Genomic DNA, 16,524 nt, shown 5'->3' on the forward strand with positions numbered 1-16,524 from the left:
TAAGCATACATTTTGGCCAAGACTAAAATACAGTCTATTATGATTAATGTAATAAAATATTTATTACATACTCCCTTTCTTTGTTTCACTGCTCGTTGTCCCAGTTATCCTGCCTCATTCCAAAACCATGATGTATTGTCAGATTTCAGATGATGAGGATCCTCATCTGTTTTTCATCTCTCCCCTCACTGTTGTTCTTTTTTTACATCTCTTTGTTCTGATTCTCCTTTCTCTCCCCTTCATCTTCATTTCCCACCCATGATTCCCAACTCTGCATCTCACTGCTGTCTGGAGTGAATCAAAAGCAGCCGAACTTCATAGGTCTAGCTCTTCCCTTTGAGATCTCTTGCAGTGATTTCGCAATTATACTTATTAAAGTTAGATCTGAAACGCAGTGACATTAGAACTGTTGTAGGCTGCAGCTGAGAACTTGCTAGGCCTGTGGTGAGGTCGCGTTGTGTGCAAAGAGAAGACCGGTCTGTAAAGGGAAACATGTTCGTGTCCTGTTTCCCATACTTCTTTCACAGAGCTTGTGACTGTAGAAAGGATCCAGGGTGTGAGATTGTGTTGTTTGGCAGGTTTGGTCTGTAGGAATACACATGCTGAGAGGAAGTCTTCAGCAGCAGTGACTCTGCTCAGTGTAAGCACATTACCCTTTTAGTTGCACAAGCAGGCAGTAGCCTTTATGTTCCTTTCTCATGCTGCTTTTCATGCGGACACAAGTCTTAGACAAAAGCTATGTCCCCAAAGGTCTCCTGATATAACTACCAGTTTTATGCTATTGTACATGATCTATAATGAATAGAAACAACTCAACATAGAGAATGTTGTTGCACAGAATTCCATGGACCCAAATTTTCCAAACCACCATGTAAATTGGCACCCATGGTTTTGTACAAGCTAGCCCACTCTTTTGATTACTGGCTGGGTAATTAGTGTTTACAAGATTCATTTATAGACTTAACTCCAGCCTTCTCTGTATGAGCAAATAAGGGTGGAAACCTTATGGAAAATGTGGATCTCTCTGTCTCTGTTTAAAAATGGACTTTTCAACATGAGAATTTGTATTTTTCCCCTAATGCTTTTCTGGTTTTCAAATAATAAATGTCATCCAACAAAGGAGGTTCCTTTCACATCCTTTCATTTTTTTTTTTTCCCTCATTTTGAGTTTTTCTTCTTGTGTTTTCTTCTATAGCAGCTTTTTAATCTAGTCATCTTACATGCATGAATGTTGTTCAGTCTTGCTCCTCTATTGCCATCTAAACACATAATGACTGGCTGATCTCTACTTGTCTGTATAGGCACATGCTTACACACAGGGACTACAATGCAGGAAGCACTCACTATATGCTTTGCTGGACTGGGGATGCTTTCTGAACTAACAGACAAGTCTACTTGGAAAATGAATGCTTCACTTCTGCAGTGCCACATCCAACTTCCAGTTCTCTATTTAAGTTAGACAATTGCTGACATACCCCTTTAGTTCCTTCTGCCACAGGTTGTATAGTAACATAAAATGCTTTGAAAGAGCATTTTAAATTTTAAAAATGCAACTTTACACTGTGTTGCTGACAAGTGCTGGGTAAAAAGGAAGAATATTTTCTAGTGTTAAGTGTCTAAGCTGAAGAAAACCTGTGCCAAAAAAAGTGTCTCTTGCACTTAGCACTACATTGAAATCAGTAGTTGAAGAGTTCTCAGTGAAGTTTGCTGTTACGGTAGAAAATTAGCCTAGAAAATTAGCAAAGGTACACTTGCAAACATAAATCTGACATTTGCTTCACATTGTGTCACATTTTGCACTTAGCAAATATAGCAACACTTCAGTTTAACCAATCTGCCTGATGTTTTTTTTATCCTGAGCACTGAAAGTCAAACATTTATGTGTTAGAAGTGAACATAGCTTTAGAAAGTTAAACCTAGTTGTTCTGGAAGTAAAGGGGTTTCACATCTTTTGAAAACTTATCTAGTAGTACTAGATTTGCTGTATAGAAAATCATAGAATCATGAGCGGACCTTAAGGATTGCCTAGGATACCACCCATAAGATCATGCTGCCCAGGGCCCCATCCAACCTGGCCTTGAGCACCTTCAGGGATGGGACATTCACAGCTGCTCTGGGCAGCTGTTCCAGGGCCTCACTGCCTTCTGTGTGAAGAATTTCTTCCTAATAACTGATCAAAATCTATCCTCTTTTAGTCTGAAGTCATTACCCTTTATCACTACACACCCTGACAAAGAGTCTCTTCTCATCCTTCTCTTGTAGCACTAGAATGCTGCTGTAAGGTCTTCCTGGATCCTTCTCCAGGCTGAAGAAGCCCAGCTCTCTCTGCCTGTCTTCATAAGAGAGGTACTCCAGCTCTCTGGTTATCTTCATGACCCTACTCTGGACACACTCCAACAGCTCTGCAAAATTCTTGAGGTCCCCATGCTTGGATGCAGTACTGCAGATGGGGCCTCATGAGAGCAGAGTAAAGGGGGGCAATCCCCTCTTGAGCCTCACCTCCCTCAGCCTGTCCTCCACATCTGTGAAGAGTTGGATCCTGAATCTCAGTCAAACATCCTAGGGACCAAAGAATTTGTTCTTAAAAATCACCTGAAAAATGGAAATAAGAGAATGATGAGGCAGAACAGGTGAATCTTTATCTGTTTCTGGACTTGGTTATAACTCAGATTACTAACTTGGAACAGGGCTCCTAATGTAGCGGACTCCATTCCAGCTCTGAGCCCTTAGTACCTTTCACCCGGACATCCCTAAGTATGAAGTATGTGGTTGCTTTGCTGCTCTTGCAAAAGATATCTGCTTCCACTGTTCTCCTCTCTGTAGCTCAGGGAGCAGACGTGGTTTCCTGCTCTGAAAATGCTGTGCAGTATTTGGTAAACCTCGCAGAGCTGGACTTGCTAAATGAAGGTTGGAAAATCAAGTGGATTTGGGTAAACGTAAACTAGATAGCCTCACTGTTGGGATACAGAGGAAACACATCCCATGTTGCTTTGCAGCAGTCTACAGCAGTGCAAGGAGAACAGCTTCAAAAATAAAGTTGGAGACTGTACAGTCCCACATGACAATTCCACACAACACTGTGAGTGTTCAGCAGCTGAAGTGAGATGTGAAGTAAAAGAAGAATACAACACTTTCATTTTTCACAGAATCACAGAATTGTAGGGGTTGAAGGGACCTCCAGAGATCATCGAGTCCAACCCCCCTGCCAAAGCAGGCTCCCAGCAGTCGCACAAGTAGTTGTCCAGGCAGGTCTTGAACATCTCCAGAGGAGACTCCACCACCTCCCTGGCAGCCTGTTCCAGTGCTCCGTCACCTCACCTAAAGAAGTTCTTGTGCACCTTTGTGCAGAACTTCCTATTCCATTCGTTTTGACAAAATCAAAGCCAAATAGGTGAAGTGAAGACCACACTGAGGACAAATTTAAAAATTTCAGGTATGGTAAATGTACTTTTAGTGCATTTGTGGGCTATTTCAAGATCAGAAATATGCTTCATTACAGTCAGATAGAGCAGGAGAGGCTTCATACAAGCTGAAAGTCCCTGGAGCACTCCTGATTTGCAGTGTTCATTTGTCATTGCTAGTATCTGCTGCGTAAAAGATAGATCCTGTCAGTCATAGGAGGACATAAATTCTTAATCCCTTGTCATGGCTCCAGGTTTTCTGGTATCTGAGGATGATGTAGTAGTCTCATCAATATTGATGGGAATTTTATTGTTGAGTTTGCACATTTCATCTTTTTTGGCTGTTGTGGCAAGAAATTAGTGAAAACAGGTGCAATCTAAAAAAAAAACAGCACTAGCATCTGAGTGAGCAGACCGTTCTACATCTTGCAGAAAATGTACAGACGGCTAACGTTTGTTTGTGAGACTTCTACGTCATGGCTGTGCTGATTCATAAATATTCTTACTCTCATTTGCTTGGAATCTGTGTTCTGTTTTCTTGTATGGTTCTTAATTTTAGGATCATAAAACATTTCACTGATAATTGTGCTGTAAGAGGTTTACAGAATACAAGCATAATTTATTTGGCCCAGAAAACATAATGTCTCTTGTAAGTGGATTTCAATTAAGAAATTTCTACCTTACTAGAGATTTTACATACTAATGAAAGTATTTGCTGAAAATGTTAAACTACATGGGGTTCGACTTAATGTAGTGGAAACAGGGAACTGTAATTGTTAAATAGAATTTTGGTAGCAAAGTCAGATTGGTAGGAGAGAAAAAGTGCAGGAGCACTTTCTTCTGCTTTTGTAATCTGCAGCTAACAAGTTAATTCTTTGATCCTGCAGAGCTCAGAAACTGTTAGATGTCAAGCCTGATGAAAGTCTCCAGGCAGTCACAGGATTTCCTCTGCTCTTTTGACTGACTCACCAAGCCTAAGCTTAAATAGGTATGATATATTATGGCACCAAAAGTGCACTTTATTTGGCCTCAGGACTTTCTAAGAAGCAAGTTATTGTTGGATATGAAATAATTACATTAAAACATATGTATTTTTGACCTAAGCCTTTAACTACTGCATGTGTGTAGGAGTTGCCTTGACAAATTTAGTCTGGAACAGATACTAAAAATGCCAGAAATATTGTTCTCCAAGTGCATACATCTCCCTGTCTTTCAGTCTCAGTAGGATTCTGGGAGTACTCACAGACACCTGTAATGGGGAGGCCTCCTACTTTTTCTGTCCTCAGTGATGATACAGGAGAAAGATGTTCAGTTTTTTAGTCCCGTGATAGAATGAAAGACAGCAAGTCATTGTCTAAATGTTATTTGCAGTACGAAGGCAGATGCATCATCACTGGCCTTGGCTTGTGCTGGCTGTTATTAAATGAGTGCACATTGTGGTAGGACATTTGGCCACTATGAGCAGGTAAGCTGTAGCACTGCTTGCAGGAGTATGCACTTGTTGGCAAGTTCCTGAGCCTTCCTCTCCATGACTTGGTGTGAGTCAGTACACAACAGGGCTACTGCTGTCCACTGTGGTTATTGACACCGTTCGCCTGCTGATACACTCTTGAAAAAGAGAAGAAAAGACAGATAGGAACAGGCTCTGGTTTACGTGAATCATTTCAGTTGGCTGTTTATAGCCTTGTACTGTGGATTAGGTACCACTACACTTCCGTAATTGCAGAGTGGGGACAGAAGCAAGCTTGCAAAGTGCTTGGGGTGAGAACACAGCTCCAGGGTAGAGATAGATCGCATCCTGTGTGTGCTATGCTTTTTCACTTGAATGAAAGCATTGTGGTGGGAGTGGGTCATCCCCAGAAAGATATTTCTAGTCAGAGGACAAATCAGGCAGAGGAGATGTTGGCTGGTAGTGTGATTGCCATCCAAAAAAACTTTTTTACTGGAGATCTTGTTGACATCCTTATGCAGAATTTGAGGCTGTGTGCAGAAAGAGCTCAGGTTTACAACTCCCACTGATGTTACAAATCCTCTCTGAATATTAACAGGCATCATTCTGATGTGAACGACAAAAGCAAGTGTTTTACCCCCACTGTACATAATTACAAAGGAGGTTATGTTCTGGTAAGTCTGAATTTGTCTAAGTGTGTGAGCTGAAATAAAAACAACCCTGTGTTTGATAACTCAGCTGATAATGTTAATTAAGTCTTGGCTGTACTAAGATCAGATTATGAAAGATCAGACTGCAGCTGTTGCTGTGTGGGAAGGATCATCTCATGGTTGTGGGCTAGCTAGAGACACTCAGCTCCCACTGGATCTGTGTAATCTCTGCCAAGTCACTTTATCTTTGTCTACTTTTAAGTTGAACATTTAAACTACTCAAGCAGTCCTTCTTACTCTCAGCTGGGAGGTTACCCCAATCCAACAATAAGGTGAGATTTACTGCCTTTTTCTGATGTTCTGGTTTTCCTGGAAATGAAGCACTGATGTGGAGTGAGACAGGAACTACAGATGTGCGGATCAGATGTTTTGTGTACTATGCAGCTGTGGGCAGGACCTCGTGAGATGCATCTCCAAGTTACCTTGTTTTGTAAGTTTCTGCTCCTGGTCGGCATAATGGGGAACAGCACTACCAACTGCTAAAGTTTTGTTATTACAAGGAAAAACTATTTGGTTTAGCTTGGTTTGGTAGTTTGTTCAGTTCATTGGTTCTGTTTTACTAGCCAAAACAGATTAGATCACAATATGAGAATATACGTTTTCCCTAGACCCTAACAACATGCATGTAGCTAAGAATGCAAGAAGAGTGAAAGCATATGTGATATCTTCCCATTGTTCCATCCTCCAGCAATTTACAGCTCAAGCACCTTTCCAGTTTGGAAATACTGTCTTGTGTTGAGGAGCACTTTGTAACAGTGTTCTGTACTTTTACCCAGTTTTTGAACCCGTGCACAATAAAGAGTTTGTGATAATGTGAGCAGTGGACACCTAAGAGCAAGTAGGTGTACTTTGCAGTCATCAGGGGACTACTGTACATTTGCACCTGTGTTTTCAGTAAATTCCCAAAAGGTTAAGTGTTGGCCAGATGATTTTTTCACCTCTATTCTGCAAGATGCAGCAAGGTGAGACCAGGCAAACATTTGCTTCATTGCTTTACTGAAAATACTCCTCTATCAGAAAGAGTATTCACTTTCAATCTCCATATCTGTGGACCCTGTACCTCAGCAGTTCTCCCAGTTTATGTATTTTCAAAAAATTCACTGTGATAACAGCTGAAATGCCTTTTAGTCTTGAGTTCTTAATAAATGAATTCCCTTATATTTAGACTTTCTTTACCAACCAATCCATATAGATTTTTAAGGAACAAAATGGCATTACACTAACCTAATCTCCCTCTCACATGCTACCACCCTTGGTACATGGCTAGAGCAGAAACAATGCCAAATATCCACAGTGTAGAAGGCATTGGTTCTCTTTCACAAAATTTCCCATAGGAAATCAGAGGTGTGTAGAGTAGAAGGGCTTATTGTAAATATTTTGAAAGAGCCATTAGCAGTCTGCGCTCAGATGATATTTTTCATGGTCTCCATGTCCAGTCACAGGTTGTGTGGAATGGAAGCAAGATAAGCCTGATCCTGTGCCATAATTTGATCAGTGATCCAAATGGCACACTGTTCTGGGTTTGACTGGGATGGAAATAACTCTCTCACAGCAGCCCATAATGTGCTGCAGTTTGGATCTGTGGCTACTACAGATCTACAGATTTTGGCTGTTGCTGAGCATTGCACACCATTAAGCCTTTCTCTTTTTCCCATCCTGTATCCCAACCAACTAAGCTGAGCTTGGCAAGAGGTTGGGAAGGGGCTGACCCCGACTGACCAAAGGGATATTCCATGCCATACTACATCATGCTTAACAATAAACAGTAAAAAAGGGTTGGTTTTTTTTTCCTGTGGAAAGTAGGCATTGCTTAGAATCTGACTGAACGTTATGAGAGATGATGAGTGATTGCCTTTGCATTGCATGTTGGATTGTTTCTTTTCTCTTTCCTTTACTTAGATTTGCCTCAGCTCTGATGTTTTCTTGTTTTTGCTCTTCTCTGCCCTGCTGAGTGTGGGGAGAGAGCAAGTGACTGTGTGGTGATTGCTGACCACTGTCAGTCACCACAATAATAGAGAATGAAATAATGCAATTAGTGAAAATCACAGTTTGGTGACAGTAAAAGGGTGTTTGGATTTAAGTCTCCGTGGTGGCTGGATTGTATGGTTTAGGAATAGATTGCCTTTCAGTACAATGACTTCTCTTTGGTTAAATAAGGAATTTGATGACATGAAGAGTTATGTCTCCTTCCTAAGCTGTTCTAGGCTATAAACATTTTCTTAGTTAAGTGAGGCTCATCAAAATCATCTGCTTTTGCTGTAGATAAAAAGCACATGCAGATCATGGCTGTGGCTCACTTGACATCTGGTAACTTTGGTTGTCTCAGACACACTGGGTCTCACTGTTTCACTGCACTAGTCCCATGCTTTGAGATATCTGTGATATTTGAACTCTCCCATAGAAAGAGAATAATTAACCAGAACTCCAGGCTAGATTCCCAGTCAAAACTGGCCTAGCTCTCCGGATTTGGCTGGTAGATAAGCTGACCTATTTTGTTTAAGATTTCCCTCCTGCCTTGGTGTAACACATCAGAGCACTGCAGGAATGCAGTCTTTCGTACAACTTCAGGAGATCTTTATTGAGCATGGGTTTTATAATTGCTATCTGCAGATACAGCAATTTCCTTTGCAGTTTAAGGAAAGATGCCAAAATGTAAATGACTGAGTGTCACTGCTGTGTTGTGACAGGGCATTCTGAAAGAAAGAGTGATTGATGACATGTGTATAACCAAACCATTGTATGTGCTTTTTATATTGCAACAGTACTTAAAATGTGGGCTGTCAGTCAAAGAACAGCTTACTTACACAGTGCTATAGTAAGTGGTGGTGGGTGCAGTGAACAAGGTATTAGGGTAAATGTTTTGCTTCTGCACTTCAAACAGCTTTAGCTCTTTATTTCCCTCTGCAGCTAGCCATTGTAAAAGGATCCATTGCTTGAAGCATGAGACTTCATTGAGGGCTGCTTGTAGCTCTTTGGTGCTGACACCATAATTAAAGCCAGTTTTTGAAATAAACTGGTTACATTTTCTCCCTGAGCACAGTTAAAGCAAACCTCGGTGGCAACATTTTACGTGGCTGCAGAAACCCCCAAAGGCCTCAGCTGCAGACCTTCAGTTCTCTGTGCTTTGCCAAGGGCCTGAGGATCCAGCACAGCAGGTTTCACTGAGTGCTGTGGGTGCATTGGGCACCTATCAAGTGAGAACAGAGGACAAGGGTTGCAAGCCACTCTCAGTGCCTCTGTGTGTATGGAGGTGAGGAGGGAAATGCTCTGCAGGCCTGGATGCTGTTGCTTTAGGTGGATGGAAAGAGAAGCCACCCAGCTACACGCCGAAGTCTGTGCACCACAAGAAACATCTCAGCCAGATTAGCAATGGAGACTGGGCCACCTTCCTCTGCCTGCTGCTTGCCCTCTCAGCAGACTGGTAAGGCAGAGTGGGCAGGAGGAGCAGACACAAGCACTGATGCAGAGCGTGGCTGCCCATGAGCTTGGCCCGTAACAGAGAGGTGGTGGGAATTTTGCCAGGTCCGGTATGACTTTGTGGTGTGTATGTAGGGTGGGAGATAACAGGTAAATCCCCTGTTGCTGTAAGTGTAGTAGAGCAGAGACAACAAAATGTATGTGACTTTTGTAATGAGATAGAGCAAAAAAGGTCTTTCCCTTTTCCCTCTTTTTGATAACTGAGAAAAAAGGAATGTGTCATTTACGAGTACAGAAAATAGTCAAATCATTGGAATTTTCCTTCTTTACACATACTGCTCATCATTTTCTAAAACCATTAAGGCTTATCTTATCCATAATGACAGTTCTGCCTATGTGCTTATAAATTGCATCCTTGTAAAGACAGTTTCCACATGCCAAGAAAACAGTCTGTAAGTACATGCATCACTTCCATGTAAAAAGCTTTTCATTTTATGCTTATGACCAGCCTGAAAATTGTCATCAAGAATCATCTTTTGAGTCACATCTGGATGCTGTGGTTTGATGTGTCACCACTTGCAAGGACCTTTGAATATAGCCTTATGGATCAATATAAAGTTGTTTCTTGAATTTGATTTTTTTTCTGCAAAACGAGAAAAAATGTTCACGATTGAACTACATCTGTCCAGGTACAGCTTGATTATGTAAAGAAGCTGTAAAAACATGTTAAGTGCTGACAGTTTTGATATTTTCTAATGTGAAGTATTACATTATTTTTTATTCTTTTATATTTGTAAATTACACATCACTGTGTTGTACCTGCTAACTTCTTTCTTAGGATGTGCTGCATTATTTTGTAGTGTGCATTTCTGTCTATACTTATCGGCTCTTTAGAAACTTGTCTAATTAAAAATAATTATAATATCATAAATTTAAGGCTTTGGTTATTCTTTGTAGAAAAAATGTTAGAACAAGTACAGCCCCTTGTTTCACAAATGAGTCAGTTCACAATGGGCTCATTACTCAGATTGGGCTCAGCATGTGGCACTGGAGTCCACGCCTTGCATTTGTTCTGGAAAGCAGATTGCCTCTAATTAAACAGCCTTCCACAGATCTCTGTGCACAAAAATGTATCCCAGTGTCATGAGGAGTTCACTTTGTGCCATATTCCAGTCACTAGTTGTAGAACTGAACTGAAGTTGACTTTTCAGTCATGTGGCAAGTATGTAATGATGTTTTCAAGTGTGCTTTGTGAAATTCACTTTCATTTCTTTTTGTTCATTCTTTTAAAGGAAATTTGCTTTGGGAAAAACCTTTCACACAAGCTAACTGCTCTTTCTGTGTTGTCTTTTTCCTTCTCCCTCTTGCAGACCAGGATGAGAGAGCAGCAGAGCTCAGCAGGGAGCAGAACGAGAAGACCATTCGCAGCACACAGACAGCTCTCCGCAATTTCCGCGAGTTCCTCATCTCCAAGTATCCCTCTGAGACCCGAGAGATCTACGTCATCCCCTGCAAAGAGCTCGATGCGTACCTTGCTTCGTTCTTTGTGGATGCCAGGCAGAAGGATGGGTCTGAATACGAGCCAAACAGCCTGGCCAACTATCAATGTGGGCTGGAGCGTTATCTGAAGGAGCACAGGTATGGATACAGTATTACCAGGGATAAGGAGTTCAAGAGGTCCCAAGAAGCCCTAAAACAGAAGCAGATAGAACTGAGGTGTAAAGGTAAAGGGAACAAGCCACACAAGTCCATGAAGCTCACCTTTGCTGACGAGCTTATCCTGCGCAAAAGAGGCTTGCTAAGCCGGTACAATCCTGAAGGGCTCTTGAACCTTGTCTGGCTGAACAACACTAAGGCATTTGGACACTGCACAGGTTTTCATGGGTCCACCCTCAAATGGGGAGACATCCGGCTGCGGGTGACAGAGACGGGGTTGGAGTACCTGGAGTGGATGGGACCAGACAGTGGAGATATCAATGCCAAGAGCAAGAGAGGTGGGACAGACTCTCGGGTGTATGCCACCCAGCACTCCCCACAGACCTGTCCTGTGCAAGACTACAAGGAGTATGCCCAGAGGCGGCCTCCAGCCATGCGCTATGAGGATGCACCTTTTTACCTGTCAATCAAACCCGTTGTCAACTTGGCTGCCCTTCACTGGTACAATTGCCAAGCTCTGGGGAAAAATAAGCTTGCCAAGATGGTAAAGACAATGTGCGAGAAGGGCAACATCCCTGGCAGGAAGACCAACTTCAGTGTCTACCAGAGCTGTAGCACACTGTCAGAAGCTCAGAGCAACCAGCTTGTGCTGATCTGCAATAACTTGAGCCAGCAGGCTGCCCAGTCCATGGCAAGCCATACCAATACTGGCAACTTCATAGTGTCAGCATCCTATGACTCTTCCTCTGACACAGCTTGAAAGAGGGGTATAACTTGGACAGATTTTTCTCTTCTGTTTTGTTTTAAGCATTGAATTTGTGCCCAATAATACACATCAACTGTGATTGTACACTACTCTCCCATAGCCCTCTCTCCAGTGTTAATTCACTTTATAAAAAAATATAAATATATAATATATTTTTCTTTTTACAGATAAGTCAATAGAGATAGTTTAGTAATACTAACATAGTATTTATAGTGTTAATACAAAAATGAATGTTACTTGTGGGTTATAATATAATTGCAGATTTTAAAAGGACAAAAATGGTTCTCAGGCAACACAAGATAGACTGGAAATACCCTTTTTAACATGCACACATCAGTGACTGTAATTCCCCAGGGAGACTTACGTAGCAATTCTATTTTAAAGCATTTTTTTGACTTCTTATGTTAACATGGCCTCCTAGAGTGGAGGAGGCAAATCTACCACTGGCTGCCGCTTCTTACCTGCTGGCTTGTTCTTGATCAGAAATACAAGGAGATAAGAGATACATCAATGTAAGTCTGTGAAACCATTTACAAGAAGTTTTCTCTGTTGTTTTTTTCTTTTGTTGTCTTTTTTGTTGTTGTTGTTGTTGCTGTTTGTTTGTTTCCTGAGGCTTATTTCTGCCAGATGGAAAAAAAAAATCCCAAAGTCAGCAAAAAGCTATTTTTAACTTTTGTTTTTGTTGATTTTCTGTTATCAGAATATCACTGGTCTTTAGACTGAAAAGTATTGTTTTCAACGGTAAGCAAAGGTATGTTGGCAAAAACAGTCGTGTACATAATTTTACCTAAGCACTGACCATTCATGTTTTGTCGCTGTGTATTCTTAATGTAAAATCTACTGACTTTTATCCACTCTTTCACTACTCTTGGGGATGTAGGTGTGCAGAAAAATTCATTATCTTATCCCAAACCATTCAGATAAAATGCATCAAATCTGTCCTAAGCCATTATTCAAACTCCACAAGAAATAACATAGGGATAGTTTCATATTTTCTACAGAAGATTAAAAAGATGAGTAGTTTTAAGCACTGGAAAACAAATCAAAATCACCTATGTGTAATCTGTTTTCATTGCAGACAATGGAAATTGTGTATGTGATTCTTAGGGAAGAATTTGGTCCTTTAAATACTTGAAATAATGAATGCTGTTGTTCCCGTATTTGATTTTGTAGCATAGTTGTTCTATGAGTACAGGGAAAACACTAACAAATTAAGTGTGTCAGTGAACCATTACAACTCTTGACTTTTAAAATGATGTATGGTACCTCTGCAGTAATTCAGCTTAGCTTATTCAGCGTTACAGATGGAAATGTTCCACTAGCATACCTTAGCGACTTGGTAAGTCTATAGACAAGTCCCTGACGTGCTATGGTGTCCTCCAAGGTCCATGAAAGATTCAGCCTCAGCTCACATCCCATCAGACTGTTACTGAGGACTTTTCTTTTTGCTTTTGTCCTTCTTTAAACTTCATTGGTTTTATTTCTTTACATTCTTTCCTTTCTTTTATGTGGTTTAAATCTGCAACTGTGCAGTAAACTCAGTCATCACTAATTTAAAAAAAAAAAAGTGCAACAGTAGCAGAAAGAAATAAATTATCCCACCTGGGGCCATTTAAAAGTTGTTTTTGGTGTTGCTGGGATGAGGTGTGTATTGAAGTATATGAAGTGGCAGAACACCTGTGTCTCACTTAATCCTGGAGGTCTGTTTTGGACAGGGAGTGATTAGCAGATGTCCCACAAAAGGTTTGGGAGCAGAGATTTCCTCTTTAATGAACATCTGTCCTCCCAGGAAGCTTTGTGCAGGTGACAGAGCCTGAATGATCACTCACTGTTCTGCACAGCAGAGCTACTATAATGCCTTGGTGCTCTGTGTGCTGGCTGCCCTAGGGTCTGGCACGCCAAGGCAGGGTAATCTTATCTGCAACACCTGAGAGCGCTGTCTGTTAGTGCTGCAAGGTAGGCATTGGTGTGACAGGCACTCACATTGCAAAGCTGTGCTTTTGTGGCTTGGTTCTGAGGCTTGAGACAAAGTGTTGGCACTTCTGAAGTAACTGCAAATGCCTGTGACTGCCTTGCCATGGCAAATCTGGTAAAGATGAAGGAGAGGGAAACACAGACATCTGCTGCTTTGCTTCCACATGAGGCCAACCAGTTGTCTTTTCATAGCAATGCTCTACATGTGATACAAGTGAAAATAATTTTGCAAGGCTGATGTTGCTCTCTGTAGGATTTCATTGCTGTTTGCTGCTGAGTACTCAAGTCACTGATCTCTGTATGCAGTGAGTGCTAGGGTGTCATGCTAGAGAGCTCATTCATGATGTTCTGTAGAGCTCCACAAGGGAGCTGCTAGGAAGGGTTTTGCTCTCAACTTCCCCCTGTGCTCACCTCTTAACTATTGCAGAACCTGACCCATCTTCCTTTCCTCTCCCAGAGTACAAAGCCAGGTACCTGATGGCCTTTGTGGAACAGCACATTTCCCTCTTTGCTGGGAAGACTTGCCTTGAGGTTGTACAGAAAAGTAACTACCCCATGATGTGGCTGTCTGTTGTTTCTTCTCAGACCCCATAAAGCATGAAACAAAATTCAGTAGTAATAAACAGTTTCCCTGGTTAGGGTTTATTGCTTCACAGTGGGCTGTTTTGTGTGGACTAATAACTGTGGTAATCCCACACATTTTGGACTAGATGATCTTATAGGTCATTTCCAACCTTGTGATTCTATGATTCTGTGATTTTCTTGTCTTTGAGAAGGCAGATCACTGTCTGCAGATGTGCAGTGCTGCATATGGTCTGCAATGTTCTGATTCACATCTACACTGTAATTCAGCCCCAGCACAGATCTTGATCTTGTCTCCAGCTCCACTGTCCATATATAGAATTGCTGTCTTCAGTTTTAGGGTGGTTTGTATCTTGCTGTGCCAAGGCAATGTCTCTGATAATGTTGCATGTCAGGAACTGTTGCATGTCTGGTTAGGAGGTAAGGTGTGAATTATGTGTTCTTATTGCAGGAGCCTCAGCATTACAGGGCTGTGTTTTCTCTGCTCTGTGGCATCTGCAGTAACTCCAGCCACCAGTGATGCTGATGGCAGATTGCCTGGCAAATTCTGATCGGGCATTCCCAAATAGACTACTTGTAGAAGCAGTTAAGCACATATGGCCAAAATATGATACTGAAGGAGTATCATACTCCAAAAATAGGTATGTTATCTTTGAATGGCATTTAGCACCCACATACTACCCAGTCTTCATTTGCAAACAGTCGCAAGGAATTGAGTGATGACAGCCTAATTAATTATGATCTGTATTAAGCTATTGAGAGTGTGTCAACGGTTTATGGGCTGGTCCGGCCCAGTTCCGTGACCAGCAGGGCGGAGGGATCTGCGGATCCGCGCCTCTGGGAAAGGGGAAGCAGGGGACCCCAAAATACTTGAAAACAACAGCACTGATCTGAGGTGGAACAAATGATTTTACTAAATATAGTATTAGTAAAATACAATGAGAGAGAGAGAGAGAGAGAGAGAGTCTGTTTGAATTGTATAGACCTCACCACAATGCTGGGGTGAGAAGTGCAGTCCAGTTGAGTGACTGAAGTACAGACGGCGAAGCGCAGGCGGCGAAGCGCAGATAGCGAAGCGCAGACAGCGAAGAGCAGGCGAAGAAGAAGGATCAGGTGACCTTGCTTGGAGTTATATCCCCTTGCTGACCGCAAAGTCTCCTGGGGAAAAGTAGTTCTTCTCCGACGGACGAACATTCGGCAGATATCAAACCCCACCCCCAGTGCATTACATGATGTTATGGTGTGGAATACTGATGACCAAAAATCATAAAACCATGACAGAGTGTCATTAACCCACTGGGAGGGAGACTTCTGATTTAAAACACTGGTCATGGTTTTGTTTCTGTTTGGCAGGAGTGTAGTGTCCCAGCTGCCATGTTGTTGCTGACAGATGGCAACCCATTTGCTTGCTGTCGTCTCCCAGTGCTTTGAGGGTGTCAGAACCTGCTCACCAGTAAATCTTGTGCTTACCATCATGGTGTGGATCTGCCCCAGTAAAAAGCCATAGGGAGATGGTCAGGGAGTAGTGCTGCACTCTTAAAATCATAGAGTCATAGAATAGCTTGACTTGGAAGAAGCCTTAAAGATAATCTCATCCAGTGCTCTTTCTTTGAGCACAGTTGATGACTGCTAGATCAGGCTGCCCCAGTTCCCAGCCAACCTGGCCAACCACAGCTTCTCTGGGCAACTGTGCCAGGGCTTCACTGCCTTTTGAGTAAAGAATTCTTCCTAACATCTGATCTGCAAGCCTTCCTCTCTGCCTAGGGCCTGGTGTGTCCTACCATAACTCTTGATACTTCACTACTTCTTACCATGGAATCAAGAGGCCAGCTCTCAGATCACCATTCAGCTCCTATACAGCATAGCCCAGGTGTGGTGGCTGAGTGGGTCACTTGCAGAGATCCCCTGCAGGCAGATGACAGTGCTTCTTTCTTCTCTCTTTTTCCTTTCCTGTTTTCCTGACTTTCAGCTTTCTCTGATCTGGTATTGGACCTCATCAATCAGCTCACTAGCTCAGCATAAAACATAGCGCAGAGGGGGAAATTGAGATAGTTCTCTGCCAGATTACTGACTTGATTCTGCTCAAAAATGATTTGCAGCTCCAGAAGGAGAGGCAGAGGAGGATGTTCCCTGTCTAAAGGCTGCACTGCAGCTTTGGAAACCCATCACAGAGATAATGCAGTGGGAGCACCTTCTGTGTAGTTTGCAGCTGTTGGTTGCCTTCTGAACTATTACTTGTGCATGTATTTGTGGCATTGTAGGCTTGCACAGGGTGTTTCTGTTCATAATGGTAGTTGAAGCTGAAATTCTCAATATCTGGGTTTTGCAAACTGCCTGTTAAATTTTCAAATACAAATTTATGCAACAAAATGTGTTTTTAAGTACAGTAATTTTAGTAATTTTAAGGAGAATGAAATACTGTTCTGAACTACCTTGTAGACTAAATTAACTAAGTTATGAAGCATATCTAAAACAACAGTACATACCTTACTCATTTACACAGTTCAGTAATTCTGGGATAGCATCCACACCGTTGGAATATAGGACAGTCTAACAATGAAAGTAGTG

General features: G+C 41.9%; 1 protein-coding gene across 6 annotated transcripts in view; it reads left to right on the forward strand.

Moving 5' to 3' along the window:
- KIAA1958 (KIAA1958 ortholog) overlaps positions 1 to 16,524 on the forward strand; it is a 62,417-nt gene that overhangs the window by 38,126 nt on the left and 7,767 nt on the right. For 5 of the 6 annotated variants that reach the window (XM_048932448.1, XM_048932450.1, XM_048932447.1 and 2 more), the window contains one exon: positions 10,349 to 12,966. In XM_048932448.1, the coding sequence (XP_048788405.1) occupies positions 10,349 to 11,394 (1,046 nt within the window). In that variant the 3' untranslated portion in view covers positions 11,395 to 12,966. Of the gene's footprint in view, positions 1 to 10,348; positions 12,967 to 16,524 lie in introns of those variants that run through there. The other variant, XR_007374056.1, reaches the window with a different exon arrangement.

This window comes from Lagopus muta, chromosome Z, assembly GCF_023343835.1.
Source record: "Lagopus muta isolate bLagMut1 chromosome Z, bLagMut1 primary, whole genome shotgun sequence".
Classification (NCBI taxonomy): domain Eukaryota; kingdom Metazoa; phylum Chordata; class Aves; order Galliformes; family Phasianidae; genus Lagopus; species Lagopus muta.